General features: G+C 45.9%; 1 protein-coding gene across 1 annotated transcript in view; it reads left to right on the forward strand.

Annotated features, from left to right (window-relative positions):
- The window catches only part of CORO2A (coronin 2A), a 62,312-nt gene extending 43,090 nt beyond the window's left edge, over positions 1-19,222 (forward strand). The window contains exons 3-12 of the mRNA XM_055699652.1: positions 2,297-2,413; positions 7,047-7,196; positions 7,751-7,930; positions 8,607-8,723; positions 10,464-10,568; positions 10,905-11,001; positions 12,810-12,922; positions 14,035-14,125; positions 14,423-14,688; positions 16,111-19,222. Coding sequence (XP_055555627.1) covers positions 2,297-2,413; positions 7,047-7,196; positions 7,751-7,930; positions 8,607-8,723; positions 10,464-10,568; positions 10,905-11,001; positions 12,810-12,922; positions 14,035-14,125; positions 14,423-14,688; positions 16,111-16,242 — 1,368 coding nt within the window. The 3' untranslated portion in view covers positions 16,243-19,222. The remainder of the gene's footprint in view (positions 1-2,296; positions 2,414-7,046; positions 7,197-7,750; positions 7,931-8,606; positions 8,724-10,463; positions 10,569-10,904; positions 11,002-12,809; positions 12,923-14,034; positions 14,126-14,422; positions 14,689-16,110) is intronic.
- The last annotated feature ends 1,728 nt before the right edge of the window (positions 19,223-20,950 follow it).

Genomic DNA, 20,950 nt, shown 5'->3' on the forward strand with positions numbered 1-20,950 from the left:
TCTTCGCAGTCTCTCACTGTGTCAGCACTGGGTGTGAATGGGAGGATGTATGTGTGATTGTGTAGATCTCCTAGACACAAACTCCACTCCCTTCTCCCTGGGGGTGAGGACTATGAAATGGATGACCCCTCAGGCCTTACCTGACTGACGCCAGATGTGAGTGCTGTGCTGTGACTGTGTTAGTGCCCTTTGGAGAACACCTGGGACGTAGGGCTGACCCATCTCACAGTAATCTACCCTGCACAAATCTGCTGGGAGAGTTTAACAGCTGTACCATTAGAAGTGGTTTTTTTTTTGGTCAAAGAACTCTGAGTTTGGCTATGTTTAAAAAATGCTGGGAGTTTAGAAAGTGAGTGGTTGAAAAATGACACATTTTCAAGCTCTGCAAATAATTGTGAACAGCAGGTACCTCTGCATGAATGACAACATATCTAGTAATTGAAATAGTTTTCGGTCTGTAGAATGCGTTTTCCCCCAGCATATGAAGAGCTTCATTTCCACATGCAGATGTGTGTCCAAGACTAACAGCCTTACCTGTCATATATGTTTGTTAGCAGCCTGGGGGTTCATGTGTTGTGGGTCCTGCTCTGTCCCAGGGCTGCAGGGCTGCACTGGGGCAGGTGAGACTGGTGGTTGGGAGGGCAAGGGCTCATTTTCCAGGGCCAGTTGAGCCTGCTGGGGATGTGGGGGTAGGAAAGCCTTGCAGGATGAGGCAGGCAGAGCGGGCTCAGGGCAGCCTGGAAGTCTCCCAAATGGAGTGGGGAGCAGACAGGCAGCCAGCTCTGGGAGGGACAGAGTTCCCATAGGGATCAAGGGATCCCTGTGGAGCTGGCTGCCCAGCCCATTGAGTTGTCAGCTTGAAACCAAGCGCTGAAGCCTACAAAAGGACACCGTGGGCGGGGGAACGCTGCTTATTAAAGGCCTTTTATCTCTCTTCTGCCTTCCCAAGTCACTTTGCATTGTTGCTGTTATAAAAGGGAATTGTTTTAGACTGTAGTCTAAAAAAGCACAGTCTTTTACATTTCAAAGCCCTCTAAGTGTTCAGTTTAAAGCAGGTTAGTCCTAGTCTATGTGACAAAATTTCCAGTGAAGCCAGAATAGTTACACATCGTGATTTGTTCTGCATTCAAAACTGTACAAATTTTCAAGGCTGGGAAAATTACATCCTAGCCACGCCACATCTGGGTTAAAGCCAACTCTAGTTCCCCTTTGCTGTGCACTCCTAAGGCCCGCCTCTGGAGAGGTGCAAGGGGGTACGCCAACAGAGGTGGCTGCTTTTCAGTAGAGCATGCATTTGCGTTCGTTTTGATTTACAATTCTTCCAGGTGGGATAAAAGTAAGCAGGTAAGCATCACTAGCTTGTCACCATGTCTGTCTTCTTAGGTGATTGAGCTTTGATCTTGAACAGATGTCTGGGATGCAAGGTGGGTCCCGGAGCTCTCCATACTTCTGCTCCTGACAGGAAGAAGCAAGTGCTGCTCCAATGTTAATAAAATCCTCAGCACCCTCCCTAGCACATAAAAAATGTACCGACTTGGCTTTGTAGCAGGGACTGCGCCTGTATGGGTTTATCCTGATGCAACACAGCCCCCATGTGGCACTAGGGCCTCAATACTCCTTAGTGCACTTTGTGCAGGATTTTTACCTCTGAAGATGCCACCCAAATATGGCATTTTTTTGGAGTCTGGAATGCTGATTGAATCCTGTGAATGGCTGGATTTCAACACCATCAGAGAGAAGCGGATGGCTTGCTGAAAGAAAAACTGCATTTGTAATTTGTGTCACAAACGTATTTTTGCTTAAAAAATATATGCTTGCTGATGAGGCCCCCCCGGGGCCCAAAAAAAGCTAAAACATGTATCTCCCTCCCAGCTCCCCGCTCTGCCCCTCGCTTATCAGAAATGTCTTCTGAGACATATTCTGGTGGTTTTTTCCTCCCAAGATATTTAAAAAATGTGGAAGATTCATCTAATTTTTCTTTCCCCTCTAAGTTTTATTCTATGGTGTCTGAACCAAATACTGACTTCTGACTTCAGCAGTCTCAATTGCTGCATGTGTACAGATTTCTTTATAGCCGTGTGTGCTCAGGAAGGCCTGAGCACTTTCCTTTCTTTTCAGTGGTGTCAAGACCTGCCTAGCAGGGACAGCAAAACCCCATTCTCAACAGATAGAGAGCACCCAGGGCATTTGGAGCATAACAAGCAGAAAGAGGTTTCTTACTGGAGCTAACCTGGATTTTCAATGTCCTGTAATTCCATGGCTCGCCTTAGGTTTGATGATATTTGTTTTTTTCCAGACAGGCAAACTTGACCCACATTATCCCAAAATATGTGGGCACAAAGGGAATGTTCTGGACATCAAGTGGAACCCATTCAATGACTTTGTAATAGCTTCATGTTCAGAAGATGCCACAGTAAGTTTACCAGCTTGTACTCTGTTATTACCTGGTGAATGTGCTTTTTTTGGGAAAGAAATGAAAAAGAAACCAAAAGGCTCACAGATGAGATGTGAAAGCTTATATATATTTACACTTATAAAAAAAGTCAAGTAAGAGGAAGATACCCTTCTTTCTCTTAAGGTCAGATCTGTGTGATCCCTTTCAGATCATATATGAGATCAGTGTGAGGAGGAAGATCTGTTTTGTGGGGGCTTGCATCTCTTTGGGTGTGTTTGCATGAGAAAAACAGAATATGAATTTAAAATGAAATGACCATTCAAGTTTAATTGCTATGAAACTATTCCTTTACTTCAGAAAAAGCTTCAGCACAATGTAATCTGGAAGAGCTATTTCAGATCAGTTCCCTTCAGAGCAAGTTTGAGCTTGTTCCTGTACTCATTTTCTCTGTAAAAGTCATGCTGGATTAGTTATGGTTAGCTGAGGAGTCTGGGTCACACTATTCTGCAATAAGTGGTTTGGCTGAAGTTAGTATAATTAAGATGCAGTCACATATTTTTACTCCAGTGTAGGTGCAAACTAGTAATAACTACTAATAATTGGAAGTTTCAATTCATGTTTGTAAGGGGCAGTTTAGCCCATATATACCCATTGAAGTGTCACTTTCCATGTCTGACAAAAGTGTGATGTTAACTTCTGTGAGTGAGGATATCTGACTAACTGCTGTGCTTTTTTCCGGAGATCCCACACGTGTTTTCTCCCACTGGGTATATTTACCCTCTGCCACACAGCATCAGGGAAGCTTCCCTAGTTATTTCCTCTAACCCTGGCTTGGTGCACATCCTTTGCCATTTCAGCTCTGCCAAAAATCACTCTTGAATTGGAAATCTAGGCTCTTTGAATTGTCCTTCCTGTTTGGTGACTTCCTTTTGCTTCTTTGGATATTCATGTCTTTTTTGAAGGCTTCTTTTGATTTCGGGGCTGCCTGTGAAGGTTTTATTTTATCTTCTAACCTGTATGCCAGGTTCTCATGCTGTCTCGGAGAGGATTTGTGGCAGGAAGGCACCACCATGACTTCTCTTTTGAGCCTCAGATGAGGAATGAACACCAGCTTTGAAGCCTTCTGCTGCAGTTACAGAATCACAGAACCATTCATGTTGAAAGGGAGCTTGGGTGGTCTCTACTCACATGTCCTTTGCGGGTCTGTGGAGATGAGTCTTGGAAACCTCCAAGGGAAGAAGATTTCACCACCTCTCTGGGCAACCAGTTCCTGTTCTTCATTGCTCCCATGGAGACATTTTTTTCCTTATATGCAGCCAGAATCTCTGCAGTGTAGTTAGGGATCACTGTATCCCATCCTCCCACCCTGCACTTCAAGACAGAGCCTGGCTATATTTTCTCAGTAGTCTTGTAAGTATTGAAGGCTTCTGTCAGTTTTTCCTGAAGCTGTCTCTTATCCAGGCTGAGCAAGCCCACCTCCCTCAGCTTCTCCTCACAGGCCAAGAGCTGCAGCCTCCTGAGTGTCCCTGTGGTCTCCACTGGAGTCACTTAAGTGTATCAGCATCTTTCTTGCACTGGGAGGTGCAAAACCAGATGCAGTATTCCAGCTGTTGTTTAATGATTGCTGAGTAAAGGGGAAAATCACTTCACTTGATTTAGTGGCTATCTTCCTGTTCCAGACAAGGATGCTGCTAGCTTTCATCTCTGCCAGGGCATGATGCTGGATCATATCTATTCTATTGTTTACCAGGACCCTGGGGTCTGTACAGAAAGGCTGCTGTCTGTCAGCTTTCTTTTCCAGTTTCCTACTGAAACTTGGCACTGGGTCATTCTCCAGGCTAAAGAACAGAAACACTGAGCTTGTCACTGGTCTCAGCACCAAAAGTTGTTCTAAGAAGTCTTGCTGTTTGTGACTGTATTCTTTTTTCTGGCGCCACCCTCCCATAATCATCTGGTATTAGGAATTGGTATCTCAGGGGTCCCCTGCATAGTGACACAGTGTAGGGACACGTCTTCCCTCCCTGCTGAGCAGTGAGGACAGCAGACTGCGTTTCTTAGTATGACTATCTTTCCTTGTACCTGGTAGCTAGACCACAGGGTGGTCACTTCATCCAAGCCCTGCTCAGAGCGGGGCAGTAGAATCAGATTGCTTCAAGCCTTGTCCAGATGAGCCGGGAAGATCTCCAAGAGTACAGGTCCCGTGGCCTCACTGGGCCCTTATTCCAGGGGTTGAGTACCCTTCTAGGGAAAACAGGTCTCGTCTGACCTCCAGGAAGTGTCCCTATTGCCATTTGCATCCATTACCTTTGGTGCTCTCCTTGTGCACCACCAGAGTCTGGCTCCATCCTCTTTGTGCCTTCCTGCAATGTAGTTGAAGGGCAGCCAGATACTGAACAACTTCTTTTCTTTCCAGCTCTCCTCAGATTTGCTGTGCTTCCAACCCCTCCTCATCTCAGTGCATGCTATTGGACTCACTCTTTGTGGTCAACATCTGTCTGGGCCTGGGCTGTGCTGGAGAGCTCAGATAGGACATACTCTTGGGACATCTCCATAACAGCACTTTCTCTGTCCTGAGAGAAGTGTGAGGAAATTTTTGGGGTCCCAGAGCTGTCCATCACTTACACTGGGCTGGACATTAGAGCTAAAGCCTTTCCTGAAGTCTGTTGTTAAAGGCCTGGTGCTCTCTGCTATTTCTGAGCATTAGCATAAGCCAGCATTCTGGCTTGTGTGCAAGGACACATCTGACTGGTCTTATTGGCTGGGTCTTCCTGGAACTTTTGAGGAAGGCCACAAACTTCTGTGAAGGTAATGGAAATTTCCCATCACCCACATTTCTTAGCGGTTTCTTGGCCATTACCCAGCCTTTCTAGAGCTTGCGTTGATGGTACCACAGCTATCTTTTGTGATGTGTAGCTGAAGCACACAGAGTGGTACTTTTGGGCACAGGAGGGGATGGATAGTCCCTGTGAATGCCCAGTGTCCTTTCCAGTTCCTACTGCTGCTTCAGACAGGCTTAGGACTGAGGCCAATGCAAGTGACCAAGGGCTGAGAGTTTGAACAGTATGGGGAGAGGGCTTATCCTCTTACACCTTCTGTTTCTTTTGGCAAATTATTGGGCATGTATGAATTCAGCTTGTTGAAGATCTTCTCCACTGCGTTAGAGGGGCAACTCTATGCATTTTGCTTTGCTTTGTCAGATTTTCTTCACGATGCAGCAGGCTAGACAGCTTGTGGATTGTTCCTGGCAGCTCTGGCTCCATGACCTGCTTCTTCTGCACACTAAGCACTGGCAATTTCTGCCATTTAATGCACCCTGAGATGCCAGCCAGGGGCTTTTCCCTGCTTTTCCCACCAGTCATTTCATAGCATGGGGAGTGAATGATTCATTCCTAGGCAGTTCTTCTCAGTGTGAACACAACCTATTTTTCCCTTTGCTGCTCTCTAAGCCCCATTCCTTTAGTGATAGTTGTTGAAGCTGTAGAGTATGATGCTTCCTTCTACTGCTGTAGAAATTAATTTGGAGGCTACCGGACCCCACAGTCCTTAGATGTCTAGTGGGCTTGATTCCTCAGTGGATAAACACCATTGAGAACACTGAGAATGATGCTCATGGTCTTTGCCAGCAGGTCCCAGAATTTGTGCCTCTTGTTCTTTGGCTTAAAAAGATGTGATCCTCATCAGCTAAACAATGGAGACTCAGGCAGATGTGACTAATTTCCACAAACTATCTGCTTCAACGAGCTTTTCCCTTTTACTTCAGAGTAAGTGCTAGAAAAGTTATGATAAGCATAGTGATTTTCATTGAGGTTAACCATCTGTTATCATCCTAAGTACTTGTGCTTGTAGGGGTAGTGTGAGAAAGACTCATTTTAGCTGCATAGGTTCAGCCCCTTTTGCAGGTTTCCTCTACTGTCTTCTGCCACCCCAGGATGACAGAGGACTTTTGTCTTCATGCAGCATTGTTCTAGAAGATCTCAGGGCTGCAGGTAGAGCTGTTACGGAACAGCACACCCTCCCAGTGTTGAGTGACTTCAGTGTGGTGGTGCCCAGTCTCTCTGCTCACGGCATCTGCCATGTGATCACCTGTGTGGGCTTCTGTGTACTCTGAGAAATGGCTGTGCCATTTACAAAGTGTTCAGCACTGGTGTAATTTTCTATGGGACAAACAGTACTCTAGCTGTCATCCGACCAGGGGAATTCTCAGTTCTTTTACCGGGTGGCACTGCGTGGATCACTGCTTGGATCAATCACTGCTGTAGTATCTTTTGGGACTCTGCTGAAATTTATTTCAGCTTTGCTTGTTCCTGTTCAAAGTTTGTTAGGAGGCAAGGTCTGCAAGATCTGTGATTTACTTCTTCCCCTTGGGAATAACATTCTGTAATTGTGCTGAAAGCTTGGCCAGGTGGAAGGGTTGGATTGACAAGTTAAAACAGACTGGTAGAACAGCTGGCTAAAGAGGGAGGGTAAAGAGGAGTCTTCAGGCCCCCCAAAAGTAAAGATACTAATTTAAAGGACTGGCATTCAATAAAGCCGGGAGCATTCCTATTCGCTACCAAGGGAATAGTAATACCAAGGGAATAATAGCTATTGGTAAGTTCCTGATTAGCTCCTTACTCAAGAATCTCACAAAGAGCCATCCTGTGCCATTCAGGTTAAAATCTGGGACATTCCCAAGCACTTGCTAACAAGAAACATTACCAGTCCGAAGAAGGAACTTCTTGGGCATGTTCGAAGAGTGGGCCTCATTGAATGGCATCCCACTGCTAATAACATCCTCTTCAGCTCTGGCTACGACTACAAGGTGGGTCTGTTCTCTGTGGAGCTTTCCTTCTGGGACACTCTGTTTGGCAGGGTGTTTTGAAATTTGTTTTAATTTCCAGCTGTATGATAATACTACAGATTTCAAAAGCCTTCTTCATGGGGAAATTCCATGGTGACCTCAAAAGCAAAAGGACATTGCTACAAGGTCAAAAGGACTTGTTGGTTTTCTAGTCTTCTGATGAACCTCAGTCTGCTCTGCCCTTCTCCTTTACTGGATTGGATACAATATGTAAAGTTATGCACTTTTGTTTGGCTTCATTCTTGTTCTGCTGCAAATATCTTCACTGATATTTTTTACATATCACTGGCCTTTTTTACATATAAAATGTGTCTGCAAAGAAAATTAGAATATTGGACTTTACGAGCAAACACTCATAAGGACCAGGAATTGTTTTAAATGGTGGAGAGCATCCACTTATGGTGCTAAGACCTGTACATGTAGAGAAGAGAAGAATAAGTGAATAGGGTACACAGAATCCCCAGTTGGCCAGGTAGCAAAGGGCTGATTTTTTTTTTTCTTTTTTTTTTCTCCAGATAATGATCTGGAACCTTGACACCAAGGAGGCTGTCATCTCAAACCCGGTGAAGGTCCTCGATGCTCACAAAGATGTAGTCCTCTCAATGTCATTCAACACAGATGGCAGTCTCCTTGCCACAGCCTGTAGGGACAGAAAGATACGTCTGATAGACCCTCGTGGAGGAACAGTCCTACAGGTAGGTTGGGTTCAGAGGTTTGTAGTGCAGCTGATCTTACCCCTTGGAGTGTTTCCTCTTCTGGGTAGATTCATTGCCATTAAAGGAGACGCATTTGTGCCCCACATTGTCCAAGGCACTGGATGGTGCTATTGTGTTCTGCTTTTCATAGAACGCTGTCATCATTGAAGAAAGGGTTTCTGCATCTTACTACCGTGCTCCTTACTGAGACCCTTCCTGGAAGTGCACTGTTTTCATAATTCTCTCCTGCAGTCCTCTGTGGGATGTCTTGGGAGGTCTTGTAGAGATCAGGTGGACAGGCGGGTGCAAGTGTACATTTGTCCCACTGCCACAGTTGTTCTTGTTGCCTGTACTTTTTTTCTGTTGGTGAGGTGAAGCCAACTGCGTTTCACAGGTATTTGCACACATTTGTGTCATAGAAAGTCTTGCCTACCATTAATAGGGATTGCCCTCTTAGAGATGTGTGAATTGATAGAGATTGATTGGGCTTTTGGGAATAGCCCTGAAGAGTTTATGCCACCTTTCCAGGATCCCCATGAAATCCTGCTCACTGTAGTTCAGCCCGGCTGAAGTAGGTCTTTCAGATGTGATTGAATCAGAGGTCTCATGTAACATTTAATGTAGCTATGCAACAGGTGATGTCTCTTACTCACATGTGTCCCTTCTTTTTCTATAGGAAGCCAGCTACAAGTCTCACAGAGTCAATAAAGTCCTGTTCCTTGGAAACGTGAACAAGCTGTTCTCTACTGGAACATCTCGGTGGAATAATAGGCAAATTGCATTATGGGATCAAGTGAGTTGGACCAGCAATCTTAACAATACCAGCTTCAGTTTTCTCTCTTTTGCTCTCGCTTTAACTTTTCCACCTGCCAAATACCCAAGCATTGGTTTATAACAGCAATTTATAAGTGATCTGTCAAATTCTTAATGGATGATAGGTCTTACTGCTGTGACACTGTTAACTGAATATGAGTTTCTGAAGAAGGTTTCAAAACTTTCAGCATAGAAATCCACCAGAACAGAGAGAATGCTGTGCCTGCAGCAGGAAGAAGTCATTCAAAGGACCTTTGAGTCTTCTCTGTAGCTCTGACTTAAAAGCAGCTCTTACTGGCCTTACTGGCAAATTGTTACTGGTAATGGAAAAAGAAATGAGCTCTAGCCACAGTATACCCAGGTGAAGCCCTTAATGGAGAAAAAGATGTGGGGTGTTTTTAATTTCTGATGATTCTTGATAGTAGAGTATTGAGGTAGCACTTATTGGTCACTTCCAAGACATGATCTCCTATCGTGATGGCTGCTAGCCTTATGAAACCCTGCTCTTCTCTACCTTTCTCAAATGTAGTGAGATACTTTTCCTTTGTCAGCGTCTAACTTTGTCCCTTCTCACCTTGTAGCACAATCTTTTGCCTTGTTGTGCTGTCACCCTTTGTATCAGGCAAAGCTGGTAGACCAGGTCTATGATTTGCTATTTGTCTATTTTTAGACATGGCTTCTTTGCCTATGTGAGTGGCAAAGTACTGTGCTACTGTCTGAAGGGTTTCCACAAACCTGAGCAGTGCTCTGACACAACACGAGTCTCACATCAGGGTTTCACTGCCTTCAGAGGTGCTGGAGGAGCTGGCCACACGTAGTTTGAGAACACGGTGGGAAGGCCTGTGAGGTCAGGTATGTGCAGCCTCCTTAGGGACAAGCATTGACACAGGACCTGCCCAGCAGGCATCTTTCTGAGGCCCATGTCCACTCTTGTCATCATCGCATCTAAACAGAAGCTCTGGCTTTCTGGAGCCTGCAGCTGGACAGTTCTGCAGGACAAAGTATATATTAACCCTAAGCTAAATACATATTAATGTGACAATAGCCACAATGGCAGCCATGGGACACAATACTCTGCCCCACTGGTCCTCCTGACATCGCTCTCTTCAGCAGTGCAGGTATGGTTTTGTATAAGACATGCCAGCCTTGTGTATGGTGTGGTGTGCTACGCCCTCCTACATGGCTTGCGTACAAAAGGCCGATGGGAGCTTTTGCCCTTGCAATGGGCACCTTCCCACTGAGCAGTTTGGAGACTGCTTGGCTGATGTAGACTGTTCTTGTGGTGGCTGGTGCACTGTTGTGGAGATACTGCCCTGACTAGAGGTAGTGAGGGAACACGAGTAATTCAGTGTGCAATGCAGAGGTGCCCCAAAGGCCCTTCCATCTCCCTGAGGCTGGTGGCCCACATAGAGGCAGGCAGTGTTTCTTATTGTAGCTACCTCTGGAATGTCATCAGGTGCCTGAGATGTTCTAGTGGTAGAAACTGATGTCCTGAGGTGCTGCACACAGTCAAGAACCAGGGACAGAGTGCCCATTTGCCACCCACAGAGCTTTGAAGAAGTCTGTGTGTGACCTCTGCTTGGGGCAGCTGGCCATGGCCTAGTATTGTTTTAGAGCTATGCTCATATGCTGCTGCCACATGGGATCCAGGTAAGGTGTCCCTGACTTGAGGTGATGGACAGGTGATCACAGCTGTCTGTTTTTCCTGTGTCCTGCCCAGAATGACCTTTCTGTGCCTTTACTGGAGGAGGACCTGGATGGCTCCTCAGGACTCCTGTTTCCCTTCTATGACTCAGACACACACATGCTTTATGTTGTGGGAAAGGTAAGTGCTTTCTGTGTCAGCAAACGCTGGCCTGTTTGATTCTTCTCCCTGCCTGGGTTGCACCAAGACGAACTCAAAGATGCTCCCGAAGCATGTTAACCCAAGGGTATGGGCTGATGAGGTGGGGCCTGAAGGCACTGCAGCATCAGGCCACTGCAGACGTACCTTGTTTAATATGGGGAGGTACACTGCAGAGCCCTAACCTTTCCACGAAGGAATTTGAGGGCTATATTTGGTTCATTCTTGACTCTGCATGGCTTCTGGGGCCAGGCATTCTTCTCAGACCCTCCTCCTGAACAGCAGAGCCTGGCTTATGTTCATTTTCTTTGCCTTTAGGGTGATGGAAATATACGGTACTATGAGATAAGCCCTGAGAAACCATACCTGAACTACCTGATGGAGTATCGTTCTCATTTACCACAGAAAGGAATTGGTGAGTGGCAGCATATGTCTAACATTACAAAAGGATGGTGGCTTTTTTGTTTTAGAGGCTGTCAGGGTCCAAGACTATCCAAAATAACATTTAGAAAAGAGAGTGTGTCGAATTCCACCGAGGTTTACTGGTGCACAACAGTCAGCTTGGCCCAGCTCACCTATATATCACAGGTGCTATCACAGGGTCACAGCTTGGAAGGGTCCCTTCTGACCAGCAGAACACGGGCTGGGAAGCTTTACTGACTCATCCCCTCTCACATACTTGGTCATGGTAGAAGGGAGGGTAGTCTGGATTTAAAGATGGAGCATGCTCTTTGCCCTTTGTGAATCTACTCCGAGATTTTTGGTGATGAACTCTGTTGACATTGTTTCCACTGTGGGATTTATCTGGTAATGGGTGGTCCACATCTTAATGCCTTCACTCTTATCACTTGCCTACCTTCTCCTGTACTGGCATTTCCCATTTAGAGATAGACCTGCTATGATTAGGTCACCTCTCCTCCACTGAAGACCCTTGTTTACTCACCTGTCTGCATACTACCCAGTTTAACTCACTCAGGCTATAGAATGTGGCTTTCAGCCCTCAGACCCTAGTGTTAGCCCTTTCTTGAGCCTTCTCCAGTCTACTCTGTAAGCCATATCCCTCTACAGACTGATGTGTTTTAGGATCATTTGCCACCCCTCCACAGTACCTGTGGACACTCTTATTCTTACAGAACATTGGCAGCGCTGGATTTTGTGCCTGCAGGGCTCCTTCAAAAAACCTGTTATTGGAAAGGAATAAATTATTTAAAACTTCACTGGAATATCTCTCTATTATTCTGCTTTTAAAATCTTTCCAATTCACAGCATCCTGATTTTACGTTGTCATAGACTCTTTTAAAAATCATTCCATGAAAAGGAATTGTACAAGTGTTTTTAAAAGCCTGGAGTGAATCAAATCTACTTCCTTAACTTGAGCTGTTCTGCTGATCAAACACACTGCTAAGGATATTGCACAAAAGCATCTTTCCCAGTATTGCCAAAACAAAATACAGTGCAGAGGAGTGGAGTTTAGATTCACGTTTAGATGAATGCATAATGTAAGGAACAACAGTCCTTCACATAGAATCTACTGTTTAATGAAGTCATTAGGTATCAGTAGAAAACAAAGCTCCTTGTAGGACACCGTGAAGCGAGGTCTACAAGGAGAGGTCATCTCTTTTGTTAAGGGAGTTAACATGGATATAGGTTTTGGACTGTACAGGCTCATGAGTGAAATCCACTGAGATTTCCAGATACTTAGAGACCCTGTGTGGCTTAGCCAGTCCCTGAAACACAAGTGGTGCTGTCTGACAGGGTAGGTGTTCACACCCTTCTCATAGTCCATTCTGCTTTGGGACAGTGTTACAGGGAGGATACTGGGCTGGAAGGGCTTTCAGCCTGACTCATATAGCTGTTCTGGTGTTGTTTAGGTGTCCTGAAATCCCTTCCTGGTGACCCTGATAGTCAAATCCTGTGGCATCACTTGCCAGTTCTGCTCAGTCCTGGTCACTCCATTTGCAGCTCATTTAGATAAATAAGAAACAGGAAGCTTAGCATGAAAACTACAGACCCTATGTGTAACTCAGTGGTCTGACAGAAGAAAAATGATTTAGTCTTGTCATTTGTGCCACTGAGCCAGTTTTGAGTGCAGATTTCATACCATGCTGCTGTGGAGCTGATGCTGTGACTCCTTTTGTTGTTTAGTGACCCTTTTTCCATGGTGGATGACATTAACTTCCCTAGTGAGATTTATACCCCTTTTGTTTCATGCTGTCCCACCAGGAATGATGCCAAAGAGAGGCCTTGAAGTGTCAGCTTGTGAGATTTTCCGTTTCTACAAACTGATCCCAACTAAAAGCCTGATTGAGCCCATCTCCATGATTGTGCCTCGACGGGTAAGTTAACCTCATAATGTTCACACCTGGGACAAATATCAGTGAGAAAGAGGACAATGTCTCCTCTCTGTGACTTTCAGGGGCAGAAGAGTAGGTAGAACAAGGCATTTTCTCCCTCTTGGTCTGAGGGACAAAGCTGGTCAGTTTGTGGGGCAACCCTGCCAACAAACCCTGGCTGAGTACCTCAAGAGTTAGGTCTCTGTGTAGTGGCTAACTTTCTAAGACATCCTCATTGATCTGCTGTGCTTTGTGCAACAAGGAATCTCTCTGTCAGGTCAGCCACCTGGCTGTAAAATTCCTTACTGACACCTGTTTGACATAATGACAAAAGAGAAGGGGGAAGAATTGGGATGATGTTGGGTGACATGAAAATTTCCTTGAGTAAGGAAGAAGAATGACCCTGGGACAAAGGGAACAATGGGTTCCCAGGTCTTTACCCATTGGCTGTAGCTGTGTTACAGGCAGTTGTTCTGCAGCATGTAAGATTCGACCCATTGCACTGAGCATGGTGTAGAAGTAAGTCTTAGAGCTGGTGTGGCTGGAGAATGACCCAGGTCATGAACCTGTAGCTAGCCAAGGTAGCTTTCATGTGACAGTGTGAGCAAAGGTTGTTGGAAATGCCAGTATGGGCCCTGTACTTCCAGAAACATCGGAAGGTATGAGTTCCTTGAATTTAGAGAAACAGCAGAGATAATGCTCATTGCAACTACCAATCAGGCATGCACCTCCAATGTTATGTCCTTGTCCAGTTTCTGTCAGCTGATGATCAGCTGGTGATTTGAGACTTGTGTCCATCCTTCATATTCACTTCATTCTCAGGAATGCTGAGTTCATGAGAGCCTCTGTAACCAACCTCCCCCAGTCTGTTGTCTGGGTGTGTAAAGACCTTACTGTCAGGAATTGAAACAGACCTTCAGGTGCAGTTCTTCTGAGTTGGGGTGAGGAGGAGAGAGGCTTGGGGCAGATGAGAAGATTTTATGTCCATGCCAGTGAGTGCTCATGACACTCCCTTGTGCTGAGATGGAACAAACTTTCTCTACCACAATCCGCTATGGTCCCTCTAAGCCAAAACATCACTGATACAGTGACTCTGAACTTCTGTTTGCTTGCAGTCGGAGTCATACCAAGAAGACATCTACCCCTTGACCACAGGAACCCAGCCATCGCTGACAGCACAAGAGTGGCTGAACGGAGTTAACAAAGGTCAGCACATGGAGAGCTCCCCAGCCCTTCAGCTCCCAGGGCTTGGGTAAGCTGCCACTGGCTCTCTGGCCTGTTAACTGCCAGAGAAAGAGGAAGGGAGGAAAAGGAGAGACATAACAAATATGGCTGTAAGCTGAAATAATTTGGTGGTGAAAATATTTACCACTGTGAACTCTGGAAGCTGTTGCAGTCAAGTGCCTTCATGTTTATCCCTGCAGGTTGTTTTCATGAATTGCTTACCGCTGATTTCTGAATGTGGTTTGTGAGTGATAACCTGTCACCTGCCTCCCTTCCTAGGGCCTCTCTTGGTATCCTTGAGACCAGGCTCTGGAACTGTGAATGCCTTACCACAGTTTCTTGAGCCAGAGCCAGTCATGAAAACTACTGACCTGAGCCAGCACCAGGGAGGAAGGATGCCACTGGAGGACATGCAGAAGCCAAGTGAGACTGAAGACAGTAGAAAACAGCTGAAAGTGGAGGAAAAATTGCTGAAAAATGAGCAAATGTGCCTCTCCAATGGCTTTGACATATTCGAGTGTCCACCACCAAAAACTGAAAATGAGGTGTGAACATCTGGGGTGAAGGGCTGTGGCTGTGGGGGGATGCCCAGAGTCAGCTGCAAAAGGATGGTATTCACAAGGTGAAAGAATCCGGGGAAGACTTATTTGGCAGACCTGGGCCAGTGTGAGCTCTTCATTCTTTGTGGGCACAAAAGCTCTGCATGCCCTGGCTGCCACACAGGGAGCAAAAATGTTGCCCAGTGGTACCCCAGCTGTGGGTGTCTGTAAAGGAGATAACTATCAGTCTTCCCACTACCTAGGCATTCTTGTGGCACAGGCCTGCTGATGGCTGGCTGGGGACAAGGAGGTTCTTGTGACCTCAAGGTTCTGGAGAAGAGAAGGGGGTTTATGCAGTCTAAGACTTCTATGAGAGCTGCATTCAGAGAGGCTGGTGAGGCAGCAGTGATGCCTGCAGAAGGAGTGGGTGCACCCTGCTGCCTTGGCCCATGGCATATTCACGTAGTCCTAAGCACCTAACCTGACTGTGGACCCTGACATGTGAAAGGGGCTGGCTCTGCCCCTGTCTTGGCAGCTCACTGCTGGGGGACAACTTGGCAGTGCAGTGCCATTGAGGCTGGCTGCTTGTCAGAGCCTGCTGCTGAGAATGGCTCCAGAAAAGGTCCTGGCAGCTCCATCATTTCTTCAGCCATGGCCGACACCATCCATGTGTAGTAACCAAAGCTTGTACAATGGTAGATCTCTGTGGTGATTTGCAAACTCCCTGTTGCTGCAGCTCAGGGACATTTTCGAGTACATGTGGCTTGTTTGCCTTTAGGAACCCTGGAAGGATTTCTTTCCTATAGCTGTGCTTAGGTCCCCTTTTTAGCCCTGCAAGGTTTAATAGGACAGGAATAGCCCTGCAGCTTGATAGGACAGGAATTTCCACAGCTAGATTTCCCTGTGGTGTGGAAAAGGATATGCTCCATGTTTCTGAGCTGATGCCCAAAGGTTACAGAAGCAGCCATTGCAGAGCTGGGTGCTGTGCTGTGTGTACAATTGAAAGGCCATACTAGTCCCTGGTCCCAGCTGGAGAGGGCAGAGCATGATCAACAGGAAAAAGAGAAAGGGAGTAAAAGGACTTGCTCAAGGTCAGAGTAGGAGATGTGGCACATCCAGGAACTGAGACTCCAGGTACTGTCTGTGTTTAGACTGTCTTTGAGGGATCAGTTGTATGAACATTATTTTATTTGAACTTTTCCACTGAATTAAGCAGATGTATCATTATAAAATGGTGCTGAGAAACACCCGAACTCATAGCCCAGGCTAGTGGACAGCAGGAGCACTGCTGATGTTCAATCTGTTGGTTGAAGGCCTTCTCCTTAGATACTTTTTCTCTCAGAAATCATGTGATGGGACTGATGGCATTTGACAGGTTAAGTCTGTGTTTTCTTAGTGTAAAGGAAATAAAATGTGATTTTCTCACAGCTTTTGCAGATGTTTTATCGGCAACAGGAAGAAATCCGTAGACTACGTGAGCTGGTAAACCAGAGAGATGTCCAAATTAAACAGCTGGAGCTGGAGCTCAGAAACCTCTGCATGGACACAGGCAGTTACTGAGGGTGCTGGCCTGCAGCTCTTTGCACCCCTGGCCGCTGGAGCAGAGTCCAGTTCCTGTGGATAACTCCTCCTAGGGTTTTTGCTGGGGAAAAATTGATGCTTCAGGCAGCATGGACGTCCCTGGCTTGTGGTGGTCACATTTCCCTAATCATCACCAGACAGTTTTTGATGGACTTGCTGTACTTCTTCAGGCTCCCTTTGCTTGCCCATGCACTTTGTGTCAGAAGCTCATGCATTATTGCCAGTGAGAGACTTTGGAAAATCTTGCTTTTCTGGTCTGGAGAAGCCACCTGTTAAGCTCTAGGAACAACCTGTTTTGCTGCCCCTCCACATGACAAGGGAATGGGACACTGAAGGCAGCTGCCAGCTTCTTTTCCTACTCCTGGATCCAGCAGTGCAGCTCCTGGGGCTGCTGCCCTCCTGCCCTGGGAGACCACTCTGCAGCTGAGCTTCAGAGGCACCTCTAGCTCCAAAGTGATCCTCATGCACCCCTCCTGCCTCGGTTTGGCCCCACATCTGGGTGGCTAGGCAAAGTCATGGCTACCCTGACCATGTTCTGGGGATAGTCCTGCTGTGAGTGGGAGGCTGCACTGGGGCTGCCGATGGCAGCACTTTTGTGATAGGTAAAGGGGAGTTGGTGTTTGGAGGTCTTACTTCAAAGGGGTGGTGGTGTGGACTGGTTCTTACCAGAGAAGCTGCAGGTGCAGTTTTTGGGTCCTTTGGGTCAGTGGCCTTCTTTCACTCCTTCTGCCAAAGACCAGCCACAGTCAGCTGGGGGCTGTGGTGCTGTGGTGCTCATCAGACAAATAAGGACAACATTTAAAGCTGCACAGGCTTGGCAGTGGGGTGTTTGCCAAGAGGCATTAAAAGGATGAGGGAAGAGTTGCCTGACCCACTGCAGACCTTTCAGCACTGGTGCTACAAGTGTGTTGTCAACCACAGGAGGATTGTAGGACCATGGCTGGTCAGGCACAGCCCTCCCCAGTTGCTGGAGTATTGCTTGTCCTTGTGCCTGCAGCTGCTGCTTCATTAGCTCCCAGGTGCCAGCGCCTTGTCCTGTGCCTGCAGCCACCTGCAGCTGCAGAATCCCTACTCCCAGCTGTGTTGCCCAGTTCCCTGCATCCTCCAGGGCTGCCCTGCCTCCCCAAGCCTGGCAGCCACACTCATCTGTGCCCTTCTGCACCAGCTCTCTAGCTCACTGCCTTCCCCAGCCCTTTACTTAGGGCAAGAGCAGCTGCAGGATGCAGGTCCCATCCTTGGCTTCAGGGCTGGCACCTGTGACCAGCTTTATGCAGTCTGTCTGCAGTGTGCCGAGCTGGGCCAGTGACAGCAACAGGGGTAGTACACAGACCTGCCTGCCTCATCCGTGCCTGGGGGGTCTTCTCTCATTTATTCCCACGGTGTGGGGTAGGAGCGCACTGTCGGTTGTCCCAGGGTCTGAGCAACACATCAGCACTGGAGGGGGAACGTTTTTCCTTGCCCCAAATGCACAGCTTAGGGAGATGTCTTAAACCCAACCAGAACAAGCAAATGCTGTTTAACCTGTAACTGTGCACCTCTTTTGTGACACATGCAGGAATGAATGCTATGCCCTGCTAGTTCCCTGAAGCCTGTTTCCCCAAAGTCTAAAAAAACCAACCAAAACCACCAAACACAAAAACCCTTCTTATGAAATTTCCACAAACAGGACTCCTTAGCAAGGGGACAAAAGGCTGTGCACTGCCTGTGCTCATGTGAGATGCCCCTCTGGTTATCCCTGAAGGCAATAGCCAGCAGGGAGCTCGTGGGCTCTAAATACTCGTGTATGAGAATCACACAAAGACTTTGTCATGCCTTTTGCTCTTATGCAAAGACTTCATCCAGCTTTCAAAAATATTTCATTCATTTCTAAATACCAACAACAGATGTGGGTGCTACAGTCACAAATACTGTCATTTCCTTCTGCAGCATTACGAAGAGGGGATAGTTGTTCATGTTCTTCAGGAAGAGTCCTTTAGCATCATCCACTTACTTAACACTATTCTTTTTGTAAAAAGAATATATTAATAACAAAGTTGTTGAAACAAACTTCAGCTCATTTCAGATCTTCTAGAGTGGACTTTCCTGTGCCCTAGGAACACTCTGCAGTATGCGGTTACATGCAGAAGCATCTCACCTCAGATACAAAGCTTTAACCCAAACATGAATCTTACACCAGAAGTGGTCAGGCTTTCTCACCAAAGAGAAGAGCTATGTAAGAAGTCAAGAAGCTCACAGTTTTTTAGCCATGTCAAACAGGCCTGACAGCTTCTAACTTCAAAGCCATTGTCACAGAGGGTAGCCCCGGGGACATGACACTCTAGTTTTCAAGCTATCATTATCAGAAGGGAGAGCACTTGACACAGCCTTGACAGTCCAGGGGATATGACACATCCTTGTCACCATATGTGTTTTATTTGCTGCATTTTTTTTCTTATTTTTCATACAGAATAAATTATTTAAATTATTTCCAAGTCAGAGTCATTTAGCAGGATTTTAAAATCCTCTTGTGGACCATTTCTTTGTTATCCTATGACTGGTTAGCATAGTAAATGGTCAGCTGCCATGGTTCTTATCTTAGGGTTGTGTTGATTTCAGCATTTCTGGAAAAGAAGTTGCTTTCATTTAGGCTTTGCTGGCAACATTTGATAAAGTAAGACTATTTAATCAAAACTTCTTTTTTAGACAGTATGCCCGTAAAAGTGTAAGCTGTGAACTGTATTTCAATTTGGAGCATAAATGCAACCATAAATCTTTCACACAGAGAAAAAATATGGAGGAAATGGAGTTATGCGTTAATGAACTGTGCCTAGATAGACTTAAGTGATAATTTTAATAGTTTCTAAAACTCCTAACAGCTTTGTAAAAAACTGTAAAACGTGGGGATAAAAACCAAATTTGTGCAATGAAAAGCAAATGTAACTGAATAATAAATATATTTAGAGTTTTACTTTTTGATACATGCAAGGTTGTTGGTTTCTTATTATTCTTATTGTGTACATCCAAGGTGTTGAACTACTCCCTAACCTGGTCCTCCCTCATCTGATATACAGAAGATATCCACCACAACAGTACCCATTTTTCTCTGCCAGCTTTCACTTGCCTTAGGTGTATGTGAAACTCTTCAGATTCTCACCGTGGCTACTGTGCTTTTGGAAATCAAAAGCCTGCTATGAACAGCAGCTGTGCGACCAGTGGTTCACCTATAGTATCTGTTGAATCCTCCTTGGGCCTGATGGAGAAAACCAACACTTGGGTGCCCATGCCATTAAGCAGTGCCCCTGGCTAGTCACACTTGATACATCTCAGGTCACCCTGGCAGAATCTTTGGTGCATACATGGAAAACCAGCACTGCATAGTACAGAGCCAGATGAGCCTTGATAGCCTCTGGACAGCATCCTTAATGAGAGCCCCAGGCAAGCAGCAAACCTCCCTAGATGATAAATCTGGTCAGCAGATACGGGGCTTCTACCCTTGTAGTGGTCAGTAGTCTCCTCTAACTATTGCTTGTCACTTCTCACTTCCTTCTAGTGGTCCTGAGTGGCTCATGTGCCTCCAGGAAATCCCCTTTTAGTTGGCCCTGACAAGGCTGGGACCAAGGCCACATGGCTGGAGCTACCACGCTTAAAACCCTGCTTGTCTGAGCTACTGACAATTGCTGATTTTGTCAGCAAAGAAACCTCTCCTGATTAAGCTCCTTGTGGAGAAGCAGAGAAGAAGTTTCTGAACTTCATTTTTCAGTGCCATAACATGGCTAATAATGCTATGCCCAGTTCTTTTCAAATCCCTATTTGCAATACATGATGCACAGTAATCTGTTTAAGTGAGTTCTTAAAAGGAATGTGTGCTTAAGTCAAGATGGTTTCTTCTCCTGATTTTTCTCTCCTCTTTTTGCATGTTTTTTCTTCAGTAGAAATTTGCACATCCAGTTACTTCTTATCCAACCACAAACAACCCTGAGGATCCACAGAGGAAGAGGCTTAAGAGCACATGGAGTTATGATTATTTTGCATCTTTCCCAGAACTCAGCCATCAGATATGGAAGGCATGGGTGAGGGGCATTAGAGGTGGCTCAAGTCAGTCCAGTTTTTATTTCCTTTAACAGGAGAACTTGGATAAGTGGTGCTTGTTACATTCTTCCATCCAGATTAGACGGGGTGACTGTGCTTCTGGCTACAGAACTTTTCTGCTTTGTGTTTTATTTGCTGCATTATACTTTCACCATCTTGACCCACATGGACATATTTGGTCAGATCTTGCAAGACCTTTGGGAAAATAGCAGCAGTACCTTAGCTCATCTTTGGGTGTATATGTTTTAAGTGCCAAAGTCAAATCTTTGCACTGGTTCCATATTTCAGCAGGACTCAATATACAAATGCATATGTGAGCAAACATGAGTAAGGAATAGAAAACACAGATGTGCGGAATAGTCTGTAGAGTAAAATCACCCAAATGTGAAGGTAACGTGTTTTGAATCAAACCTTACTTACTACTGATGGTCTTTAGAGAACCAATCAGCTTCTTTGGCTTAATGCAGTCTTAACAGCCTCATTTCTGTCAGCTTCTGTGCATCTTCTTTTGACGCAACATGTTTAGGTACATTTTAGCAGCAAGACTAACATGTGTGTGTAAGGGTGGAGAGTTCCAGAGGCAACCTGATCATTGCAAGAAGCTTTTTTTTTTTGCCAG

This window comes from Falco cherrug, chromosome Z (assembly GCF_023634085.1).
Source record: "Falco cherrug isolate bFalChe1 chromosome Z, bFalChe1.pri, whole genome shotgun sequence".
Lineage (NCBI taxonomy): Eukaryota > Metazoa > Chordata > Aves > Falconiformes > Falconidae > Falco > Falco cherrug.